General features: G+C 51.1%; 4 protein-coding genes across 14 annotated transcripts; 2 read left to right on the top strand and 2 right to left on the bottom strand.

The window, feature by feature from the left end:
• Positions 1-507: 507 nt before the first annotated feature.
• On the top strand, positions 508-4,393 carry TUBA4A (tubulin alpha 4a). The gene is made up of 4 exons (XM_010948816.3): positions 508-644; positions 2,421-2,643; positions 2,956-3,104; positions 3,349-4,393. The coding sequence occupies exons 1-4, from the start codon at positions 642-644 to the stop codon at positions 4,318-4,320; spliced, it is 1,347 nt and encodes a 448-aa protein (XP_010947118.1). The 5' UTR covers positions 508-641; the 3' UTR covers positions 4,321-4,393.
• A 1,457-nt stretch (positions 4,394-5,850) lies between these two features.
• Positions 5,851-9,240, bottom strand: STK16 (serine/threonine kinase 16). Of its 4 annotated transcripts, XM_010948814.3 has the most exons (8): positions 9,111-9,240; positions 8,643-8,832; positions 7,854-8,073; positions 7,470-7,603; positions 7,178-7,298; positions 6,957-7,052; positions 6,438-6,559; positions 5,851-6,336 (listed from the first exon to the last, which is right to left on the bottom strand). In XM_010948814.3, exons 2-8 carry the CDS (start codon positions 8,726-8,728, stop codon positions 6,198-6,200), a joined length of 918 nt encoding a protein of 305 aa, XP_010947116.1. In that variant the 5' UTR covers positions 8,729-8,832; positions 9,111-9,240; the 3' UTR covers positions 5,851-6,197. The 4 variants fall into 4 exon arrangements, with proteins under 4 accessions (XP_010947116.1, XP_045368034.1, XP_045368035.1 ...); XM_045512078.2 differs by having other exon boundaries at positions 8,643-9,188; XM_045512079.2 differs by lacking the exon at positions 6,957-7,052 and having other exon boundaries at positions 8,643-9,191.
• A 53-nt stretch (positions 9,241-9,293) lies between these two features.
• On the top strand, positions 9,294-16,998 carry GLB1L (galactosidase beta 1 like). 6 transcript variants are annotated; one of them, XM_010948809.3, is made up of 17 exons: positions 9,294-9,473; positions 10,541-10,834; positions 11,013-11,179; positions 11,434-11,584; positions 11,749-11,809; positions 13,504-13,598; positions 13,695-13,869; positions 13,958-14,016; positions 14,120-14,241; positions 14,351-14,391; positions 14,587-14,705; positions 15,017-15,091; positions 15,207-15,296; positions 15,421-15,534; positions 15,833-15,964; positions 16,194-16,409; positions 16,572-16,998. In XM_010948809.3, exons 2-17 carry the CDS (start codon positions 10,766-10,768, stop codon positions 16,839-16,841), a joined length of 1,956 nt encoding a protein of 651 aa, XP_010947111.1. In that variant the 5' UTR covers positions 9,294-9,473; positions 10,541-10,765; the 3' UTR covers positions 16,842-16,998. The 6 variants fall into 6 exon arrangements, with proteins under 6 accessions (XP_010947111.1, XP_010947110.1, XP_074220433.1 ...); XM_010948808.3 differs by having other exon boundaries at positions 9,299-9,473; positions 10,705-10,834; XM_074364332.1 differs by having other exon boundaries at positions 9,324-9,473; positions 10,534-10,834; positions 11,013-11,111.
• On the bottom strand, positions 16,933-23,237 carry ANKZF1 (ankyrin repeat and zinc finger peptidyl tRNA hydrolase 1). Of its 3 annotated transcripts, XM_010948811.3 has the most exons (14): positions 23,081-23,237; positions 22,634-22,811; positions 21,647-21,759; positions 21,320-21,422; positions 21,003-21,196; positions 20,496-20,602; positions 20,255-20,402; positions 19,742-19,970; positions 19,408-19,554; positions 18,306-18,732; positions 18,030-18,141; positions 17,732-17,899; positions 17,509-17,594; positions 16,933-17,280 (listed from the first exon to the last, which is right to left on the bottom strand). In XM_010948811.3, exons 2-14 carry the CDS (start codon positions 22,779-22,781, stop codon positions 17,157-17,159), a joined length of 2,106 nt encoding a protein of 701 aa, XP_010947113.3. In that variant the 5' UTR covers positions 22,782-22,811; positions 23,081-23,237; the 3' UTR covers positions 16,933-17,156. The 3 variants fall into 3 exon arrangements, with proteins under 3 accessions (XP_010947113.3, XP_074220431.1, XP_074220432.1); XM_074364330.1 differs by having other exon boundaries at positions 17,732-18,141; positions 18,325-18,732; XM_074364331.1 differs by lacking the exons at positions 16,933-17,280; positions 17,509-17,594 and having other exon boundaries at positions 17,738-17,899; positions 18,325-18,732.
• Positions 23,238-23,302: the final 65 nt, after the last annotated feature.

Genomic DNA, 23,302 nt, shown 5'->3' with positions numbered 1-23,302 from the left:
AGTTGGCGAAGGCCAGCCGTACCGGCCGGGGACAAGCAGGCCGCATGCGGTTACAAGGGGTTCGCAGGGTGTGGGCCGGAGCCAGGCAGCCGGCCAGAGCCTCCAGGGAGGCGCGGCGGGGAGGGCACCCGCGAACCGGAGCCAGGCAGCCAGCCAGAGCCTCCAGGGAGGCGCGGAGGGGAGGGCACCAGCGAAGGCTGGCTGCAGCCACTTTGGAAAAACAGCCTCTACAGCACCCGGCCTAAGTCAGAACACCTGAGCGACAAGTGCCCCCATGACGCAGGTGCAGGCGAGACACGCCCAGGTACCGCGCCCTGGGTCCCAACAGCGGAGCTCAGGATCCCTGAGTGTCAGCTCAAAACCGGGAGCGAAGGGTTAAAGATCCCGTCGCTACTTCTAACCCACGTCCGACAGGTGAGGGACGCAGGCACGTCCGGGGGAGGGGACTCTCCCTGGCCCCACCTCTCCCGGCAACCTACCCTTCGGGGGCGTGGCCTCTGGGCCCCACAGCACCTAGTGGGCGGTCGGATGGCACAGGCCCGCCCCCCCGCATATAAGAGCGGTGCGGCACTGCAGCTAGCGCAGTTCTCACTGAGACCCGTCACCCGGACTCTACGTGAGACCCACCGCCCGGACTCACCATGGTGAGTGCGGCCCTGCCGGCATCAATCCGATCCTCTAATTGCCCCTCTCCTTCGGGGATCCTCCCTCCCAAGATGCTCGGGGTCCTCCATCCGGAGTTCCAGGTCTCGAGGAAGTGTGTGTGTGGCGGGGGTGGGGGGCTTACATCCCCCCCAACCCCCTCCCGGTGTCTTCGGCTGAGCCGCGATGTCCACTTTTGGAGGCTGAGGAGTGGGGTGGGATTCGTCACTAGTAGAGACGAGTCCTCCTGGAATCCCTTCCTGCTCCACCAAGCATTTGCGCCCCAACCCTCCTGAGGGGAGTCACGCGGTCCCGCGCTCAGTTCTTTCCGCCAGCGAGTGAGACCCGTTTGGTTGCCCTCCACCTTTAGCCTCCCCCTCACTCCCGTGTCCCTGGAACTGACTGAACACGTGCTTAGTGCAAGAAGGTGGGAGGGGGTCAGATTACTTGGTCCAGCATCCTCTTTTTCTTCGACTGCGTGTGCATCCCTCCTAACCACAGCACCCCCCCATGACTCAGCACCCCGCTTCTGAGCTTGGAGGGGTGGCGAGAATGGGGTACGGCCTCGTGAAGCGAGCCAGACCCTCTCCAACAGGAGCCCGAGTGCGCGGACGGGCAGAGACAGCTGGAGCTGAGCGAGAGCGCGCGGGCAGAGGCCAGGTTGGGGGGAGGGTAAGAGGTGTGTGTAGGGGAGTGGTATTTATAGCCCAGGGACGGGAGCCGAAATCCAATCCTCGCTTTCCGCTTGGATGTAACTGGAAAGAATCTAGAAGTGGGGAGAATGCAGGGCCAGGATACAGGATGGCGCTCAATCTGCCCAGGGCAAGGCGGGTTACCTCTGGGGCCTCCCCGTAGGTTCCGCTTCCTTCTCTGAGTATTTGCAAACCGTCACCCCGCCATTTCGGTGTCGAAAAGGGAGGCTAAGCCGGCCCTGCGCTGCACCACTTTGGCTCTTCAGAGGTTAATTTTTCAGATTGGCAGGGATGAACCTAGTTCCCCAGTGCTCACAACCCTTATTGCAGGTGCCTGCCGTCTTTGCTCTCTGCTATTTTGGGGAGGGCTCCGCAGTGGATGAAGGTGGTGAAGACACCTAGAGGGTGGGAGTGGAGATGGGAAGAGCAGCCAGATGGGATTGATCCCCAGAGCCAGATGGGATTTAAAGTTGGGGGGAGGGCATCCTGATGGCCAGTGTGGTCAGTCAATGCCAGACTGAAAGGCTGAGACACCTCTGCAGCCCACAAGAATGAAAGGGGGAGGGGGTTATATGAAATTCTAGTTGCTCTTCCTCAAAGCAAAGAATTAATCAAGTGGGGACCTCAAGCTATAAATTCATAGCTCTGGAAATCCTTCTGTTCCTTCTCAGGCTTTTGAGAAGCTGGTTTGTGGGAGTAGGGATTGGGAACAGCTGAAAAATCACTTGTCCTTGTCTCAGTTACTGCAGTATCTGCCTGTCTCATATGCACTTGCCCTCTCTGTCCTCCCCGAGTGTCCTATGAATGTGGCAGGGTCATGTGGAGCCATAGTTCTTACTTGACAAGGTCCCCATGGAGAAGTAGGCTGAGGGATTGGTCTGCCCTCCTGGGTGCCTCCACTTGGAAAGTCGTATGCAGGGGAGCCTGAGCAGGGTGCCAGCCTCTTCTGACCTCTGCCCAGCCCCAAGCCTCCAGTTTGCCAACTGAGTCATCCTAACTAGTAAGTGTTAGGGTGGGAGAGAGGCTCATGAGTTAAGAACTTATGTACGTGGGGCTTATGCTGTGTCCCCTCTCTTTATTCCTCAGCGTGAATGCATTTCAGTCCATGTGGGGCAGGCAGGTGTCCAGATGGGCAATGCCTGCTGGGAGCTCTACTGTCTGGAACATGGGATTCAGCCGGATGGGCAGATGCCCAGTGACAAGACCATCGGTGGAGGGGATGACTCCTTCACCACCTTCTTCTGTGAAACTGGCGCTGGAAAGCATGTGCCCCGGGCAGTTTTTGTGGATTTGGAGCCCACTGTAATTGGTGAGAAGAGGAGGTGGAATTTAGGGGAATGTAAAGTGACTCTAAGCTTCTTTCTGGAGACAAGGTGTCTAGATCTGACTTTCCTGGCCCTGAGAACCCCTTACCGGGCTGGAAGCTAAAGAAGGCAAGCTGATCACAGGCTGGCCTAGGCAGCAGGTCTGGGTTTCTCTCATACATTGTATCTCAGGCAGGCAGAAGGATGAGCTCTTCCATATATCTGACCACGGCTACCAGGCTTGGGGAGGGAGGTCCATGCTGAACACACACAGCCTTGTAGTTCATGCCCTAATGATGTGGTTTATGCCCTTCCAGATGAGATCCGAAATGGCCCATATCGGCAGCTCTTCCACCCAGAGCAGCTCATCACTGGGAAAGAGGATGCCGCTAACAACTATGCCCGTGGTCACTATACCATTGGCAAAGAAATCATTGACCCAGTACTGGACCGGATCCGCAAGCTGGTGAGAATCTGGGATGGAAGGGAGAGAGCTTTTGAGATGATGGTAATGGTCAGGAACATCTTTTTTTCAGATCTATTTCAAGAGGTCATCTCTAGTAGTACATGTCCCAGAGCATGCTGTGGCTATGGAATACTCATTGCCTTTGCCCTGACTCCTGAGATATTTTAGGCTTTTATGGAGCCAGAGATGAGAGTTCCTCAGGCCCCTCCCCACCTACATTGCTCTTCTCTTTCTTGCCTTTCAGTCTGACCAGTGTACAGGACTTCAGGGCTTCCTGGTGTTCCACAGCTTTGGAGGGGGCACTGGCTCTGGCTTCACCTCACTCCTGATGGAGCGGCTCTCTGTTGACTATGGCAAGAAATCCAAGCTGGAATTCTCCATCTACCCAGCCCCGCAGGTGTCCACAGCCGTGGTCGAGCCCTACAACTCCATCCTGACCACCCACACCACCCTGGAGCACTCAGACTGTGCCTTCATGGTGGACAACGAAGCCATCTATGACATCTGCCGCCGCAATCTGGACATCGAGCGCCCCACCTATACCAACCTCAACCGCCTCATCAGCCAAATCGTCTCCTCTATCACAGCCTCCCTGCGCTTCGATGGAGCCCTCAACGTGGACCTGACAGAGTTCCAGACCAACCTGGTGCCCTACCCTCGCATCCACTTCCCCCTGGCCACCTATGCGCCAGTCATCTCTGCAGAGAAGGCCTACCACGAGCAGCTGTCAGTGGCAGAGATCACCAATGCCTGCTTTGAGCCTGCCAACCAGATGGTGAAGTGTGATCCCCGTCATGGCAAGTATATGGCCTGCTGCCTGCTGTACCGTGGAGACGTGGTACCCAAGGATGTCAATGCTGCCATTGCTGCCATCAAGACCAAGCGCAGTATTCAGTTTGTGGACTGGTGTCCCACAGGCTTCAAGGTTGGTATCAACTACCAGCCGCCCACTGTGGTGCCTGGGGGTGACCTGGCCAAGGTGCAGCGAGCCGTGTGCATGCTGAGCAACACAACTGCCATTGCCGAGGCCTGGGCCCGCCTGGACCACAAGTTCGACCTTATGTATGCCAAGAGGGCGTTTGTGCACTGGTATGTGGGCGAGGGCATGGAGGAAGGTGAGTTCTCCGAGGCTCGGGAGGATATGGCTGCCCTGGAGAAGGATTACGAGGAAGTAGGCATCGATTCCTATGAGGACGAGGATGAGGGAGAAGAATAGAACAGCTGCCTGGAGCCTACTCACTATGTTTATTGCAAAATCCTTTCGAAATAAACAGTCTCCTTGCACGGTTTCTTGTCCCCTCTGAGTGCGTAAGCTTCTGCTGCCTTCCCTATTTGTGCTGCTACTGCTGCTGCTGCTTCTGCTGCTGCCCTCACTATTTGCTGCTCATGACCTTCTTCCCTTCCATGGCTGAAGGTGAGACCTGCCAAGGGACCCTTGCCACGCCCAGGAAACATGACCCCATGTATGATCCGAGGGGCGACCAGGATAGGGGGGAGATGAGGACTGAATCTTGGACCTGTCTGTCCAGCCATGAGCTGTTAAAGGATATCAGGCTTCACTTCCTTTCCAAGTAGGAGTTTAAGCCCAGCAGTTTCTGTATTTGAGTTAGACTGCTACCCTATTCTTCTTGCTGCTCTGCATTCACTGACTCTGGAAGCAACGCTTGGCCCAGGCATCTCTGTGTTATAAGGGCTTGGGAGTGGGGCTGAGCTGGCCCAGAGTTCCTGGGCAAGGAGCCTAGTCATATGCTTGGGGGATGGGAGGAAACACGGGTGATCTCCTGGAGTTGTTTGTGTCACTGCACCTCCCAGCAGCTTTGCAAAGCTTACTATCTGTCCCGCTGCTTTGCTGGGGCCTAGAGTAATGCCATTAAAAGTCAGGTCATCTCCCCTCTGTTGTGCTTTCTTTCTGGCCTCAGCCTCTGTGCTAGCTGGTGGGAGCCTCCTACTAGGGCCTTGGGGAAAATTTCATCTTTGCTAATAGGCACCCCAGGACCCACACTGATGTCAGCATGTGGGGGTGGGCACAGTGGGGGGGAGGGGAAGCTTCAATCTCAGGAGCAGAAGATGCCAACCCTGCCCCTGCCTCCCCTCCCTGGTGATTCACGGACACAGTGCCCTTCCCAGGGGAACAGGTTTCAAGCTCAGCAAAGGCAGGGCCCCTGTTTACTCAGCAGAGTAGGCAGGAAATGGCAGCTGGATACTGCCACACCACACTGGCCTCATTAACCATTAACCATTAGTCATATGTGAACTACAACCATCTGGGAGAGACTCTGGGCCAAAATGGCTGCCACCTCCACTCCCCTTGCCCCTAGGCTGAGGCTGGAGACCTGTTATGTAGCTGTCTCAAAGCTTCCTCAGGCGTCTCCACCCAGAAGCCCTTGCCTGGCAAACCGGCTGGGCTGCTTTGACTAAGCCTCCCAGCCCTGGGAATGAGGGAAGGAAAGTAAGAGTTGAGTGTGCTTTTAGGGGGCCTTGGTCCCAATTCTTGGCATAAAAGCCAGCTCAAGCCAGAGCAGCTTTAAGTCTATGACTAAGAAGATAGGAGAAGACTTGCCCACTGCCAACCAGCCAGATCCAAGGTAAGGACATGTGCCTCCATATGTAGGATGATGAAGTCACACCGTTCCTGGCTCTCCGCCAGTCCCTCTTCAATCTAGGCTCTGCCCTTGGAAATGGAAACCAGACTTCGGGCCCCATGCACCTCTTCTCTCACTCCAGGAACAATGAGATTAAGACCACACCAAGCTGCTTTTGCTTTATTCTTCTATGAATACATTCTCCTGCTCCCAGATTTGGAGGCAGATCATGATGTAAGCTCAGCAGTCCTGCTCAGAGCCTTTACCAGATTCTATCAGTTTCCCTCTCCCCATCCCCCACCCTTTCCCACTCCTACCCAGTCAGGCTGCCTTTCCAGTTGTTGCTTTTGGGGGTAAGAGAACAGAAGCAGAGACAATACTGCGCTGTCTCTACCCCCAGCTGCCCACAACTACAAGAGAGTTGTCCTGGATAGAATGGATGGGGATTCCAATGAGGGATGGGAATCCTTCCCAAGGCAGAGGGGACACCTCTATATGGCCACTGGTTTGTTCAGATTTGGGTAGTGTCCTGGCCCTGAACTGGGGGCTGCAGTGCCTCCAACTGACTGAGAAGGAAAGGAATGTGAGGACGCTGCTGGGGGTCCACAGTCATCATTAGGGTCAGCAGCTGCCGCAAGGCTGAAGAATGCCTGTAGGAGGAGGAGGACAGGGTGACGAGAGCAGCTATGGCTCCAACCCTGCTATTGGCAGGGAGAAGCCTGAAGTGCTTGCTGCTCCTTTCCTTGCTCACCTGGGGCTCTGTGGGATGCTGAGCTGGTTCTGTACAGCAAGGGCCACACTGTCACCCTTCTGGAACACCATGTCATAAGGGCCTTCCCCAAACATCATGGCATATAGAACACAACCTAGGGACTGAGCATAACTTGGTTATTCCTTGGAAGGGCACTAATGGAGGTGATAACTTCTCCTCTTAATTCTGTAGTGAAAGGAGACTACAATAGCTAAAAAGAATATGCCGACCCCAGCCACGTGACACCACCAGAGCCCGGAGAAAGTTAGCTGGAGGTCTCTGCAGCCCTGACACTTAGCTGTACTCACCCTGTTCAAAGGGTGGAGATTATACCACTTCCTGAGTAACTGTACAGTGTCAGTTACTGTACAGTTCCCAGGAAGGAAGTCAAGGGGGGATGGGGACATACATGGTTCCTGGGGCCCCATGCACTAGAAACCAAAGGCCTGCTCCTCAACTCCACAGTAGGTACACAGTGGTATTCCTCCCCACCCAGATTCCCACCTACATGCTCCTCACCCAGACATCAGTTCGCTCATCGATGATACAGTGACTCTGCACGGAAAAAAGCTCCGGGGCTCGGTAAGAGATGGTGCACCGCTGGGCTGCCCAGTCCTGGAACAGTGGCCCCAGAGTTCAAAAGTGGGGCACAAATCATGGTCACATGACCAAATTGGGGAATGCACCAAAAGGAGTTGAGGATGGGGAACAGGCGGGCAAAGGAACCCAGAGACTCTTACCTGTAGGGTCAGAGCTTGGCGGGACCCCTCCACATGGATGCATGCTTGATTCATGGAACCCAAGTCCATTAAAACTGGCTGCCCCTCATCTCCAAGCAAGATATTGGTGGGCTTCAGGTCCCTGCAGGGAAGGAGAAATGACCCATGAGCATCTTTGAACAAGGAGGCTGGAATCCTAGGGGTGCAAAAGAATCAAGGGAGCTGTTCCTTGGGAGGAAAGCAGAGACCTCCCATTTCTCTTGATGATGCTCTTCCTTTCTACCCATCAAGTACACAGGAGCCTCCCACTGACCTGTGGGCATAACCCTTGGCATGAATAGCCTCAAGGCCTCTGCAGATACCCAGCAGCAGCCGAAGGATTTGCTCTTCAGTCAAGAAGTTGCCTTTGTCCTTCAGCTTTTCTATCTCATTCCACAGTGTACCTCTCTGCAAAACAAGTTTCCCCACAGTTGATGATTTTTAAGCCTCTGGTCCCTAAGCCCGATCCTTTCCCTATGTCAAAGCCTATCAACTCTTTCACTACACACCCCACAGTCCCATCTGGATTCCCTAGACCCCAAATCTGAAGTACTCAAACCAGGACACAGCCCAAGTTTCCTAACGTGCTTGACTGCTTACACAGCCTTTCGAAGGTGGCTCTGTTGTAACCCCCTCCACAGCCAGGAGACTTTCTGACCTTAAAGAAGGGTAGCAGCAGCCAGGCCTCATGTTTAGTGCCTCGCTCCCTCAGACAATAAGCCACAAGGCGAAGAATGTTGGGGTGATGGAAGAGGCGATGCATGTCTGCTTCTCGTTGGGCCTCCTCTCGGTCCTGCTGCTCATGACACAGGATTCGCTTCAGGGCGTAGAACTGTCCATCATGTAACCCCTCCACTAGGTCCACATAGCTGAACCCACTGTGGGCCAAAGGGGTCAGTGAAGGACTATGGTCATCTCCCACACTGCTTGGACCCAGAGGAATTCCCTGGGGAGAAGAGAGGGGGCGTCTTTCCCATTCAGTAGCAACTATCCCACAGTGTGGCTCTAAAAGCCTGTAGATTACATTCTGAGCTCAAGAGCAGGAACATAGTTATCTTTGAGGTCCTATGGTCATAACACAGTGCTATGCATATGACAGATGGTCAAGAAATATTAAACAAATAATAGTCAACATTTATCAAGTGCTATGAGCCAGGCAGTAGGTAAGACGTTTAATATGCATCATCTCATTTCATTCTCACAGCCCAGCCAGTGAAGCTTAATTAGTTTCAATAAGGAGATGAAGAAACTATGGTTTATAAAGGTCATACATGGTGTATCTAGGAGGCCTGGCTCCACAATCCACTTTCTTGACCACCACATAGATGGGCTCTGACAGGTGAATTAAAGGCTAGGGATAAAACTTTCGTGCCCCTATCATGTGCAAACTGCTGTCCTTCAAAGACCATAACCCTGGGGACTAGCTAAGTGATTTCCAAACACTCACCCCTCCCCCAGTTTCTGGATGAAGAGGTAGCGCTTATTGTCAATGATGACAGTTTCCCGAGAGCAAACACACAGCGCCTGGCCCATTGTGTCTCAGTCATCCTCCTCAAGGACGGTCGGAGGCTGCCAAAGGGTTCGTCCAGGTTGAGTGGTCTTTTTCAGGCAAGGCGCGGGGGTTCCAGCGGATCATGCTGGAAGGAAAAGAACGGCAGGGTCGCGGGCCGGACACAATCCAGAAGCGCCCTGAAGTGCCAACGTGGAGCGTTCTGGCGCAGGTCTCGGAATTTAGAGAAAAGGGCCCTGGCGACGCCGACTCCAAAAAGGCTGGGGTCAGATGCCCCAAAGCCTTAGGCCCCGAGGCGACTCCCAGGCCTGTCCTTCCTTTGGGCGGCCCCCAATCCCACGCCCGTCAGGCCACAAAGGCAGGGCATGGGGTAGTTCCGGGGGCAGGTGCGAGGTCCCAGCTCACCCCTTGCAGATCCCACTCTCGGTCACGCTGCGAAGAGACCCAGGTGCGCCAGCCGGGACTCCTGATTGACCTGCTTAGGCTGGAAGGAAGCGCCAAGGACCGGAAGCCGCATACGCGTCATCAGTCCGCGCCGGCGTAACGGCCCGCGGTATCCTAGCAACCGCTGGGCATCCGGGCGATGTTGCGGCGCGGAGCTGAGAGGCCGGGCGCGGGCTAGGCCTGGGGGAGGACGGGTCACAGGACCCGGGTGTGGGTTCCACACCTGGCCTTCGGTAGGGGTCAAGACGCAGGCACTTACGCCAAAGGAGAGCAAAGCCGGGCTCGGCCCGAGACCCCCAGGACCACCATCTCCCAATGCCGGAGGTAGGAGGCTTCATACCTCCGGCGAGCTGGGTGGCCGACTAAGGTCCAGCCTGGAAGGGAATGCTGAGAGGAGCGAGTGCTGGCGGCCTGGACCCCTAGAACTCTGATCAGTACAACCTTGAAGTCTCTGGCCTGTATCCCATTACTGTAGTCTCAGTGGTTAAGAGCTTAGGCTCTTGAACCAGACTGGGGTCTGAATCCTATCTTAATAACCTACTAGCTGTGTGACCTTGACAAGTTATTTAATCTCTCGGAGCTTCACTTTCCCTAACTGTAAAATAGGTATAATAGTACCTAAGGTTAAGTGCATGAACTGTGAGGCCAGACTGCCTTGTTCAAATCCCAGCTCTACTAAACTAGTTATGTGACCTTGGGTAGGCTACTTAATATTTCTATCTTTCAATCTTCTCATCAGTTAAGTGTGAATGATAGTTATCTACTTCACGGAGTTGTTTGAAGATTAAATGAGATGTAAAGTGCTTAGCACAGTATTTGACACACAGTCCTCAGTAGTGTCAATAAGCAGAAAGAATAACACTTATTATTACCCTGGCCCTCACATCCCAGGCTTGGGACTGTGAAAGCAGGAGTAATGGAAATTCACAAATTTCCAAGCCATGGTAACAAGCAGTTGTCCCCGACGTCTCTTGCCCAGGCAGGCAGGCAGGGATAAATTGGAAAGGGGTGCACATCCAAAGAAGATAGAATGGCCTAGATGGTCTCTTTTGTTGAAACAGACCTCTCCAGGAAAAAGATCCCTCTTGTAACCTTGTCCCCCAAACTCCTTTCACAAACTGGGAGGTCTTCCTCTGGTTTCCCTTGGTTCTGAACTTGTCTTAGCCCCCTGATTCTGACATTCATCTAGATTTAACCTGCTATGCGCCAGGCCCTATGCTAGAAGCGGAGGATTCAGGCTGGACAAGGCCCTCCCAACCTCAGTCTAGTAGAGGACTGCTTATCAGTCTTGAATGTGCTTAAGAGCATCTGGAAGTCTTGTTAAAATACAAATTCTGATTCTATAGGTCTGAGGTGGGATCTGAGACTCTGCATTTCTAACAAGCTTACAGGTGATGCTGATGAAGCTGGTTCGTGAACTGCCCTCTGAATAGCATGATGTAGAGGATTTTACAAACTAGTAGCGGGTGGCTGCAGGCTGGAGACAAAGTCCAGGCTAACTGCCTAGCAACTTGGGGTGGTCTCCGCCCACTTGCTCGCTGAGGTTCCCTCCCAGGAATCCACCACGTGACGACTGTCGGACCACCGTCCCTGACTAGAAGAGCCCTGAAAGCGTCATGGCTCCGAAGAACCCGCTCTGCCTTCCCTCCCTACTGCTGCCACTCCTGACGCTGCTGCTGCCCCAGGTAAGATGAGAGGATGGAACCAGCCGGCTGGGTGCCGTGAGACCGGGTCAGCTCTGGCGGAGGAGAGAATGAAAGTGAAACCCAAACATTGGGAAGGGCTAGTTCCATCTCCTCTGCTCTTGGCAGACGCTTACCCCCAACTCCAGACCCCTGCTGAGCACGGTCTCTCCCTTTGCAGGCAGATTCTGGGTCGTTCGTAGTGGATCGGGATCATGACAGATTCCTCCTGGACGGGGCCCCGTTCCGCTACGTGTCTGGCAGCCTGCACTACTTTCGGGTACCGCGGGTGCTTTGGGCGGATCGGCTTTTCAAGATGCGAATGAGTGGCCTCAACGCTATACAGTTGTAAGAAGTGCTCAGGAGAGCCATGGAAGGGTGGGATTTACTCTTCCTACCACCCCCTTAAAAAGGGGATTGTGACAGGAAGACTGGCTTGGTACGAGAGGGGTTCTAGCCCCAGGGCCACTAAACCAAGGATGGGAAGGGGTGGGCATGGACCTCCTTCCAACAGCTTCCTGGAGATTCCCTGCAAGGCTTAAGACCTTAGGCCTCCCAGGCATCTCCCCACCCTGGGCCCTGTTAACTTCTTCCTTTCTCAGTTATGTGCCCTGGAACTACCATGAGCCAGAGCCTGGGGTCTATAACTTTAATGGCAGCCGCGACCTCTTTGCATTTCTGAGAGAAGCAACTTTAGCGAATCTGTTGGTCATACTGAGACCAGGACCTTACATCTGTGCGGAGTGGGACATGGTGAGTTAGTTGGAGAAAGGATAGAAGGACCCATTTGCAGTTCCCAGACTACTCCCACCTGCCCACAGTCTAGGGCCACTTCCATCACTATACTCAACTTCCTCTCTTCTTACCTCCACTCCCAGACAAGAAACCCACACACCTCTTTGTTGTCTTTGTCTCAGGGGGGTCTCCCAGCCTGGTTGCTTCGAAATCCTAAAATTCACCTGAGAACCTCAGATCCAGGTGAGTTGAGACAAAAGACTTGACACAGAAAAAAGCAAACAACAAAGTGGGTCATTTGGGTGCCCTACCTAATTGGCCTTGTCACCTCCTTGACATCTACACTTCCCTCCATTGTTCACACTGGCTTCACTGCTGTTCTTCAAACCCACCAGGCATGCTCTTGTTTTGAGGCCTTTGCACATGGTACTCCCTCTATCTTACTGTAGAATCACTTCAGTGAGGCCTTCCTTGGGTCATCTAAAATTTAAGCTCCCTCTACCTCACCATTTTATATTCTCCTTCCCTGTTTTATTTTTTTCTCCTTGGCATTAACACATTGGGGAAGTGTGGGGGAAGGAAGGGTATAGCTCAGTGGTAGAGTGTGCGCTTAGCATGTACAAGGTCCTGGGTTCAATCCCTAGTACCTCATTAAAAAAAATAATAATTTAATTAATAAATCTAATTATTTTCCCACCAAAAAGATTTTTTAAAAAACACTACATATTTTACCTATTTATTTAATTCATTGCCTCCCTCACTGGAAAGGAAATTCCACAAGGGCAGAGATTTTAGTCCATTTTCTTCCAGCTTGTATCCCTAACACCTAGAACAGTGCTCAGTGTAGTCAGCACCCATAAATATTTGTTGAATGACATTTAATGTATGCTTGGATTAAAGGAGGCAAGACAGCCCAGACCTTCTTTATACAGAACACAAAATGTAAAGTAATTACATGTTTTAAGAATACAAAAACTGCCTCTGAGATATCTTTCATGAAATCCACCTTTGGGAGTTAGCTGTCTGCTAGGGATTGTCCTCAATGACAGGGATGCAGCAAATGAACCTGATAGACAAGGTTCCTGCTCACTAGTTGGGGAGACCAACAGGAAACAATTATGGAAATAAATGCTTAATTATAATTTGTTAAGTGCTTGAAAGGGAAGTATGGGGTGATGTGAGAGTGTGTGACATGGGGATCTACCCTCATCTAGGCCATCAAAGGTTTTCTTGAGGAAGTGAAATATAAGCTAAGACCTGAAGCCTGAGTTGGAGTTGGTTAGGTAAGGAGGGCGGGGAGAAAGTGTCAGGCAGAGGTTCTGTGTGAAGACCCTGAGGATGAGTCAACAAAAATCACCAGTAGGAGTTAAGAATTTTAGGGGGAGGGTGTAGCTCAGTGGTAGAGTGAGTGTTTAGCATGCATGAGATCCTGGGTTCAATTCCCAGTACCTCCATTAAAATAAATAAATAAACAAACCTAATCACCACTCCCCCCCAAACAAACAGAATTTTAGGCATGATGCCTAATATAATGATCTTTGATTTGAGACTTAAATCTCTTGGACTATCAGTTATATCAGGGTACAGGTCAGACATTCTACACTTTTGTGAATTCCCATGCTACTTCATAGCAATCTCAAGTATATATGATTACATAATGATCACTCCACATGATGTGTTTATTTGAAAAAATGAATTTGCAAGAAACACTGCTTTGTTTCCTATGCTCAAATTTCATAACCATGTAAATATACAAGTGCTTAAGGTTGAGAGTTTCTTCTGACAAGTCACTGCTTCCCAGATGTAGTTGTAGGCAAGTGGGATGCAAAGTGCAGCTCAGAGTTCAAGCAGCACTGAAGTTGCTAGCACTGATGCTACGGGTGGGGGCTGTGGAGGTGGCGGTGCCCTAATGAGCAGAGCGCTGCCCCTTCCTTTAGACTTCCTTGCTGCAGTGGACTCCTGGTTCAAGGTCTTGCTGCCCAAGATATATCCATGGCTCTACCACAATGGGGGCAACATCATTAGCATTCAGGTACAAGTGGGAAGTTGGCTGGGTTAGGGGAAGGAGGTGCCTGTGTCCTTAACCTTAACCTCAGAGCTGAGCGCCACTTTTCCTTTCCCCTGGTAGGTGGAGAATGAATATGGTAGCTACAGAGCCTGTGACATGAACTACATGAGGCACTTGGCTGGGCTCTTCCGTGCACTCCTTGGAGACAAGATCTTGCTCTTCACCACAGATGGGCCTGAAGGACTCAAATGTGGTTCCCTTCAGGGACTCTATACCACTGTAGATTTTGGTCCAGGTCTCCTGAGCAAGGGTTTGGAGTGAAGCCTAGGGAAGGGGTACCTGTTCCAAGTTGTTTATCTTTCACCTTTACCTTCTTTCTGCAGCTGACAACATGACCAAAACCTTTGCCCTGCTTCGGAAGTATGAACCCCATGGGCCACTGGTGAGGAGCCAGAGGGGAGGGCAATCTAAGCAAGAGTCAGTGTGGGGAATGGGTTGAGCTCGGTTCCCATATCGCTCACAGCTCCTTTCACTTCGCACTCTAGGTGAACTCTGAGTACTACACAGGCTGGCTGGATTACTGGGGCCAGAACCACTCCACACGCTCCATTCCAGCAGTAACCAAAGGACTAGAGAACATGCTCAAGTTGGGAGCCAGTGTGAACATGTAACTGGAGACACTGGGGCAAGCATGAATCTGTAACTGGGTGTTGGGGATGAAAGTTAAGAGTCAGTGAGTCAGCTTTTACCTTTCCCCCAACTCTTCCCCACTTCAGGTACATGTTCCATGGAGGTACCAACTTTGGATACTGGAATGGTGAGTCCAGATGGTCCCTGGGGTGGAAGCAGGGAGCCAGCAATCACCTGAGCCTAGGTGATTAGGATGTCTAGAAGCTTGATGTGGCTGCCACTGCCCCTTTTGATAGCAAAATACTCTGCATGAATTTCTTTGCTTAGTGCCTATCATCCAAAAGATACAAAAGATGAATTAGTTAAATTGGTTTGACTCCAGGTGCCGATGAGAAGGGACGCTTTCTTCCAATTACTACCAGCTATGACTACGATGCACCCATATCTGAATCAGGAGACCCCACACCTAAGCTTTTTGCTATACGAAATGTCATCAGCAAGGTGCCCTACCACTTCATTAAGTGCCAAAGGCTTTTATTAATTTGGAGGGAGGGAGTGCCCAAATCCCTAGGGTTTGTAAAGAGATCCCATAAATCAGTGGTTATTGTCTGGGCCACAGAGCCCTTTGAGCATCCCATGCCAGCATTTCTCACCTACCTAAATGGGACTACCTGGGGAGATACACATAAGTATATGCAAAATTACAGAATCCTCATGACCCCTGAAGCCCTTCCCTGGACCCCTGAGAAGGGTCTTGGAATGGGGGTTGTTTATGTGGTTTTCCTATGGCTCTTGAGAGAATTTGGGCTCAGTTCCAGGAAATTCCCTTGGGACCTTTACCTCCCCCCAGCCCCAAGATGATGCTTGGACCTTTGACCCTACAGCTGGTAAGCTCCTCCTCCTCTTTTCTGATTCTACTCCTTTATTCTCTAAATAGCCCACCCTGTCCTGCTCTCTGCTCTGAAACTTCCCTCTTTCTGATGCTTTCCCTTATTTTAATAGGATGGGGATTTGCTGGCTTTCCTAGACCTCCTATGCCCCCAAGGTCCCATCCGTTCAATCTTGCCAATGACCTTTGAGGCTGTCAAGCAGGTAAAGCATGATCCCACATCCAGTGGGTATGGAACAACTGTACCAAAGGTTCCCTTAGCTGCCCATCTTCCCCAAGTATCCTTTCTTATCTCTCGGTACATCTTACTCATTCTTCCACACCCAGGACCATGGCTTTATGTTGTACCGTACCTATCTGATCCACACTGTTTCTAAGCCAACACAATTCTGGGTGCCAAACAATGGAGTTCATGACCGTGCCTACGTGATGGTGGATGGGGTGAGAACCTAATTCCAGGCTACCTTGTGAGCCCATTTCCTCTCCTCACCAGCACCCCTTAGCCTTGAGTTTCCTATACCCACCTTTTCCCATTGCCTGCTCACATCTGCATGGGGTCCAGGGATAAGGTGGGATGAGGAAGAGTCTGACTAAAGATAAGGTTCTGGAATGGATGTGTAACTGACAGAAGGACTACATTCTCTCTGCCTTCTGAATAAGTGTCCTAATGTGGCTTCCTGTGTGGTGGCCATGAGCTAGATGCTGAGCCCCTTCCTCTCACAGATACTCCTATCCACAGGTGTTTCAGGGTGTTTTGGAACGAAATATGAAACGCAACCTATTTCTGACGGGGAAAATGGGGGCCAAACTGGATGTCTTGCTGGAGAACATGGGGAGACTCAGTTTTGGGTCTAACAGCAGTGACTTCAAGGTGAGCCAGCTTTGCCTGCTGCCTTGCCTCCATACTCTTATTGACCAAATTCCCTTGGAAAGGTAGGGGCCTAATGGAAGATAAAGAGCTACATCCTTAGGGCTTGGGCAGCAAAGTAGCGGCTTGTACGGAGCTGGACATGGCCACTAGTTGCATCCCAGGGCTTGATTAGGGATAGCCTGGCCTTAGAACTTAGTGAATGATGAATTTTCATTTGCCTTCTCCACAGGGCCTATTAGAGCCACCAATTCTGGGGCAAACAATCCTTACCCAGTGGCTGATGTTCCCTCTGAAGATTGATAATCTTGTAAAGCGGTGGTTTCCCATCCAGTTGCTGAAAAGCTCACATCCTCAAACTCCCTCTGGCCCCACCTTCTACTCTACAGTCTTTCCAATTTTTGGTTCAAGCAGGGACACATTCCTCTTTCTACCAGGATGGACCAAGGTATTGCTGACAGTGGGCATGGGCATGGGGTTGGAGTGGTAAGAGAGGAAAATCATGGAAGGAAGGAAGCAAAAATTGTTCCTCTGATTAGAAACCCAAAAGGAGGTAATTCTACCCTCTTGAGAGCTGACCCTTTATTTTCCTCTCCTTCCTCCTCCCCAGGGCCAAGTCTGGATCAATGGGTTTAACTTGGGCCGCTACTGGACAAAGCGGGGACCACAACAGACCCTCTATGTGCCAAGACCTCTGCTGTTTCCTAGGGGAGCCCTCAACAAAATCACGTTACTGGAGCTAGAAAATGTGCCTTCCCATCCCCAAATCCAATTCCTGGATAGGCCTATCCTCAACAACACTTTGCATAAGACATACATCTATTCCCTCTCAGCTGATGTACAAAGTACTTCCGAACCAATGGAGTTAAGTGGGCACTGAAAAGTAACCCTTGTCCCTGGGACATGGAGTGGGCAGGATCCCTTGGTGCTAGCCACGGTGACCATAAGGAACCAAAGGCCACAAGCCTGAATGTAAGTACAAGTGCAGTTTCCTTGCCAAACTTTATTGTGATTAAAGTTCCAGAGACAGCACCAGCCCCACATACTTCTGTGGCCCTGACTTTGCCCTGGTTCCTAACTGGCCTTCACCCTAATCTTCTAAATATTCTCTGGTTTCATGGGGAAGAAGAAACCTAGGGCCAGTGTGAATGTGCCCTCTTGGCCTAGAGTTGGCCCCACGTGGAGCTATAAGAGATCAGGAAGAGGGCTTTCCAGCCTGACAGCGATGATCCCGGAGGCAGCGTGTGGAGCAGAACGAGAAGTCAAGGTAGTGAAAGGGAATGAGGCCTTGGAGGGATGTCCCACAACTCCAGCAGCGTCTGAACAAGAGAAAGAAAAATGGCTGGGCAGGTATCCCAGAAACCTTCCAATCTATGCTTTCTCCATCTTTCCTCCTGCCACTTCTGTTTTTACTTCAAAGGTTCCCAGAACTTCTCAAATCCCCTCAACAGCCTTTCTGAACACTGAGCAGGCACTCATTCTGCTTGTCCAGAATGGTCCCTGCTATATCATAGTCCACCCATCCCCACCCGCCCTCCTCTACATACTGAACATTGATGATCGCAGGCTCAGGAATCTGAGGGGTAGGGGCTCCCAACTGGGCAGCTAGTCGGCGTTCTGCAGCCAGAGCTCTCTGAGGGGAAGAGAAGCTGTATTAAGGACAAGGCCCCAGTGCTGGAGAGGGTACCCACGAGGTGACAACTGCACACTGAGGAAGGGATTAGTCTTCCAAGGAAGTCTTGCTGTGGAAGAAAGAACCTCCAGCCTCACCTTCTCGCGGTCGCTGAGGGCAGCAAACCGCCGCTGCTCTTCTTGCTCCCGCTTCTCCTGCTCCTGTTGCTTCCGCTGCTGTTCCTCCTGGTGCCGCCGGGCTGCCTTCTGCTCCCTTTTCCGGGCAGCGTGCCGTGCCTCCATTTCTGCTGTCAGTGGCCCTGGCACCTGGAGGATTTCCGGAAGGTGTAAGGTGAGACCTATACAAATGCTCCTTGGTAGAACTGTAAGAAAGTAGAAGGGAGCTAGCCAAGGTCTCTGATGCCTTCCCACTCTGCTCCTTCCTCTTCCAGCTGACCTGAGCCTTGCTATAATCATAAGCATCTGGATTCTTCTCCATGAACCTCCGGAACTCATTTCGTGTTGATTTATCAGCTGCAACTGTATATGGAGGCCGGGCCCGGGAGTCCCTAGGTGCGAAAACCCCAAAAATGGGTTCAGTTTGCCTCCTTCATCTCCCAACATTACCCAGACTGACCGAGGGGAATACTGTCAATGTAACCCATGCCAAAGTTAGCCTCTAGCTCATCCTCTACATACCCCAAAAGGGATCAGCATGAGGACCCTTACTTACTGCACAGTGGGGTCCGCACCTGCCTCCAGCAGCAGGCGAACCACTGAGCCTCTCCCAGCTGCGGCTGCTGCGTGCAAGAGGGTAAAGCCACCAGAGCCCAAAGGGGCACTGAGCAGAGACAGAACCCCAGGGTCCACGGGGCTGGCAGCTAGCTGGAGCTTCAGCATTCCCATATCTCCTGCTCGGCAAGCAACTAGAAGCACGTCCCAGAGCTCTGGCTGAGCGGGGGACTTGGCCTCATCATCTTGAGGTTGCTGGGGAAGAGGCACGTGTGCCCCAGCCTCCAGGTCTCGGTTTTTCTCCTTATTCCTTTTTCTCCTCCTCCGCTTGGGCAATATCTCAAACTCACGAAGATCCAGGGTCCCCAGTGTCAATTCTGCTAGCTCTAGCTCCACCTGGGAGCCATCCTCTCCCTCTGACTCTGAACCTAGGGGAAAATTTGATATGTTAGATCCATTTAAAGAATAAGGAAAGGGTGGAAGGGTGTGGGCTGCCACAGATGTATAAGAATGTACATGATCCAGATCATCTTGAAATAAAACTGTTTGTATTTTGTCACCCAAGATAAAGGGACACATCAAGAACTGGAGCCATTAGTATCATATGCAGAAATGAGGTGCTCAGCCCAGACAAGGACAGGCCCAGAAAAAGCTATGAAGGGACAAGAGTCCCTGGACATTACCATGACAGCCTTAGGGTGATACACAACAGAGGAAAGCACGGAGCAGTGACAGCCATGCAAGCCAACAGTCTGCAGCCAGGGAGGCAGCCCTTAGCCCAAAACCAGAGCATCCAATAAAACAAGTAAATTATATACACAACACATATTCAAGCACTGATTTCATACTAAGATTCTGTAAATACTAGGGATACATCAGTGAACAAAACAGTTAACGAGATCTGGAGAAGTCACTAAAGATGCCTCAGTGATTGCTACCACATACCTCATTATAGACAGATCTATGTGTTATGTGTGTGATATGTAAAGGCACATCTATAAATAGGGAGATGGGTAAGTGATGAGAGTAGGTAGGGGATTTGCCACTGCATTTCTAGGACAGACCCCCAGAGAGATGTGACAATTGCCAGTTGGTGCTCGAACCGTGTTTGGGAGCTTCCTCATTCTGGCCGAGTGCAGGATTTTCATCACTGGGGACCTTTCTCTCTTCCTTGATAGCCTTCATTTCTCTCACTGTCTGCCAGTGTGTCTGAGGTGACTCCAACCTGACTGTTTCCCGGGGGTCTTCTCCTGCCATAAAACAAAAGATGTTTTTCAAATTTAGCTGAGGAAAAGCTAGACCAGGTTTCCCTCAATGAAGATGTGACTGGACTGCAGTCTGAGGGCTAGAAAATGGTCTGGATGCACAAATGAGAACCTGAGGCTTGGGCTGGAAGTTACAGGAAGGGAGTCTGGGGATCTGGACTGAAAGACTCACCATGGACATGCAAGGCGGTCAGCTTATGGAGCACACGCTGTAGCTCTTTGAAGGTGGGTCTGCGGGTAGTGAGGGGGATATCCCAGAGTCTGGGATCCTCTCGTTGCAGGGGAGCCTCCTGGCCACCAAAGAACAAGGAACGGCCAGACCGGGGGGCACGCAGAAGTATCATCCTAGCCTCCTCCAGCGCCTTAGCCCAGTCTGGCCCCGCCAGCAGGTCACGAACATCCTGGAAAAGGGACTAACTCAGCCTCTTCACTTGCTATTATTAAATCTCCAACCAAAAAATGACCCACAGATCACATATAGGGAGTGGGAAGTAGAAAATAACAGAGAGGAGGAAGAAGGAGAGGACTAAGACTCCTGGGGACCCACCCCTATTCTACTTTCATCTACCTCGAAATAATGAAGACTGGGGGGATACAGGATTCGGCCTCCCTACATAATATTTAATCAGTTGAGAGGGAAAAAGGGTGGATTAAAGGATCACCAGATCTGGGACACCTAACTCACCTTATACAGTGTGGCTTCATTGTAGCGCCTCAGGTTGGCTCCAGCAGAGCGAGGAGCCCTACCCTGGGCATCCCGAAGCCCCTGAGCTGTGCCCTGCTTGGCCCGCACTGTGTAGCGATGAAAGGTTTTGTGTATCAACACTTCTCTTCTGCAGACAGCACAGACTCAGTACTGGAAACCAGCTGGTACTCCCAGGCTAACAGGATCCATTTCATCCTTACCCCAGGCAGCACCCTCTCACCCTTGGAAAACGGCACCAGCAAAGTGCCCAGCGGCAGCCATGAGCACCACGCTGGGGCCTCTATTTTGCAGGCTCTGGAGCAGAAGTTCTGGTTCTTCTAGGGGCACCTGGATGACAGAGAAGCAGCACAAACATATCTGGGGCACTTACTGAGAGCAAAAAACAAGTGCTAGTGCTAAATGCTTCACATGTACTATCTGATTTAATGCAACCACCCTGTGCTTGTCTCAGTTTTACAAGTAAAACAATGTGACACTTATAGAGGTAGTCAAGATCAAGTGGTAGAACCACAGTTCAAACCTAGATCAGTCTGCTTCCAAACTTAATTCCATTATACTTGACCCTTCTAAGATTCAGGCCACTTCAATCCAAGACTGTGCTGTCAAGTGTGGTACCCACCCCCAACAGGAAGGAAGGAAGAAATGAGAAGTGGACTGTGCTAAGGGGTTATCTAGGCTGAGTGTACAGAAGGCTGGTGTTGACCACACAACTTATGGTGGCACTTGCCTGGCGAGGGCCTAGGATGCAGCGATAGGCATAAACAAACTGGCCCTGGGCATTCTGGAAAAGAACTCGATGTGGGTGGAAGCCTCGGGGGCGGTTAGGCTTCTCAAACTCAGCCCTCTCCTCATCCGGTATCTGCAAGTTGTCGTCCCTGGCTGAGTCTGAATCTTCCGATCCTGAGATGCTGGAAAGATCTCCTGAGAACAACATGAGATATGCAGGTTTGGTGCCCCATCTTTGACCCTTCTTCAAGCTCTTAAACTAGGGTCTTCCTCCACTCCCATGGCCTATTCCCACACAGGTCTCCCACCAGTCATTACCTGTGGAGCTCTGCTTTTCAAAGTCCAGGGCAGATAGGAGAGGCTTGTCCTTGAGACGTTGCTTTAGGTTAAACCGATGCCAGTCGAGCTTATAATGTTCCCTCTAATAGGAGGCAAAAGGGAAACAATGTGGAAATATGCCTCAGCCTGGCCTTTTATGGTACCCAAACCCTGTAATAAGAACTCCAGAAAGTATGACCAGGTAACACCAACTGCCTTAGTCAAAGCACAGACCTTTATTAATTAGAGACAAATTAATTGTCTACCTCTCTTCACCCACCACTATAGTTTTGCTTCCACCATTTAGCTCTGCACCTGGCCTTTTACCTGTTCCTGATGGTTCTGGAAGGTCTGGTCACAGGTTGAACAAAACAACTTCTCTGAAATATCCAGAGGACCCTGGAGTGGTTTTCTTTCTGGGCTTATTCTCTCCCCTGAACCTAAATAAGGGGAGGGTAAATAGAGATAGAAAGGGAGCCCAAATCCATGGTACCTGGGATCACATTCGGTGTCTGATATACAAAACAGAGGACGATACAAAAGAGACACCCATGTCCTTGCCTTCGAGGAATATACAATCTAACAATCATGAAATAAACAGCACAGCAATCACTTTATACAATAAATAGACTTCTGAAAGCATATGTATGTAAAATATAAACCAAACATCGTATGTAAATTAAGCAAAGAGATTGTTCAGAGAAATCCTAAAAAATAATTTCTGGTAAGGTAAGATTATTTTTAACTGTGCAAAAAAATCACTTCCCAAAAGCCAATTCTTTAGCTTGTATTTCCAACTTCAGTGTGCAGTTTGTTTTGGAAAAAAAAAAAGTACAAAACCTCCCAGCCAAACTAAGGTTTTACAAGACCAAGTTATTTTATATTCAGTGAGAAGGAATGATTTGATTGGAAAACAGTTATGTTTTTACTATATCTAGGAATTTTGAAGTGTTTTCTCAGGCAGTAGTGTTAATGTGATGAGGTATAAGCAATGGCAAGATATTTGTTTGGAGACAATTCAGGGGCCTATGCTGGAAATCCAGAGATTGAGTGAATTTTTTTTTTTTTTGACCAGAAAACAGAATTTAATTTTGCACGCACAAATGTTGCCATAAGAAGAAAAATATATACAAACGTTGGCTTAAAAGGGAAATAAGAAACTGCAGTTGAGAGTTGAAGATTTTAACCCAGTAAAAGATGTCAACAAGGGCTCCTAAGCTGGGAAACACCAGTAAGGTGTTCCCTGGAGGAGCAATAAGCTCCAAAGATCCCCATCACGTCCCTCCCGGATTCACCCCAAACCTTCCTAGATACCTGGACAGGAAGTCTGCAGAGCCTGGGACAGAGCCTCCCCGGGAGCGTGGCTCACCAGGCGCAGGCCCTGAAGGATCGGAGCATCCGCGTTCAGGTCAAACAAGGAGACTGACACAGAAGCCTGAGCAGCAGCTGGGGCCGGCGACATGGTTGAGCAGAAATTACTCAGAAGCAGCTCCTGGAGCAGAACGGCGTTTATGAAACAGAGCTCCTCAAAGCAAGATCCCACTGCCGTGGCTCCTGCCTGCGTGACTTGGTCTCCTCTAAACCGCAAGGCACCACGGCCCTCACCCTGGTACCAGGAATCAATATGTGACCCCCAGCCCGCTCTCTCAAACCCCCCCGCCTCGGACCACACAAGAGTGAAGAGGGGGCGCATTCAGCAACCAAATCGAGTCCAACAGAGTTAAAATTACTAAGGTTCCTTAACCAACTGCTCCTCGTTACCCGTGCGATGAGCTCCAGCAATGACTAAACCGCGTGGACTCGCCCCCGCCCTCAGAAGCTGCACCAAAAGTCCCGGGGAGCTCAGCGGCAAGGAAGCCTTCAGTTCCCAGCGCGGATTTCTGCAACACCACAACAATCTCGTCACTACGGAGCAGCGAAGAGGACAAACGGCAGCGCCCGCACCTGAGCCCCGCCCCACGTAGAGCTCACTATTGGTCTTCT

This window comes from Camelus bactrianus, chromosome 5 (assembly GCF_048773025.1).
Source record: "Camelus bactrianus isolate YW-2024 breed Bactrian camel chromosome 5, ASM4877302v1, whole genome shotgun sequence".
Taxonomy (NCBI): Eukaryota; Metazoa; Chordata; class Mammalia; order Artiodactyla; family Camelidae; genus Camelus; species Camelus bactrianus.
This window is presented reverse-complemented; position numbering and strand designations above follow the sequence as displayed.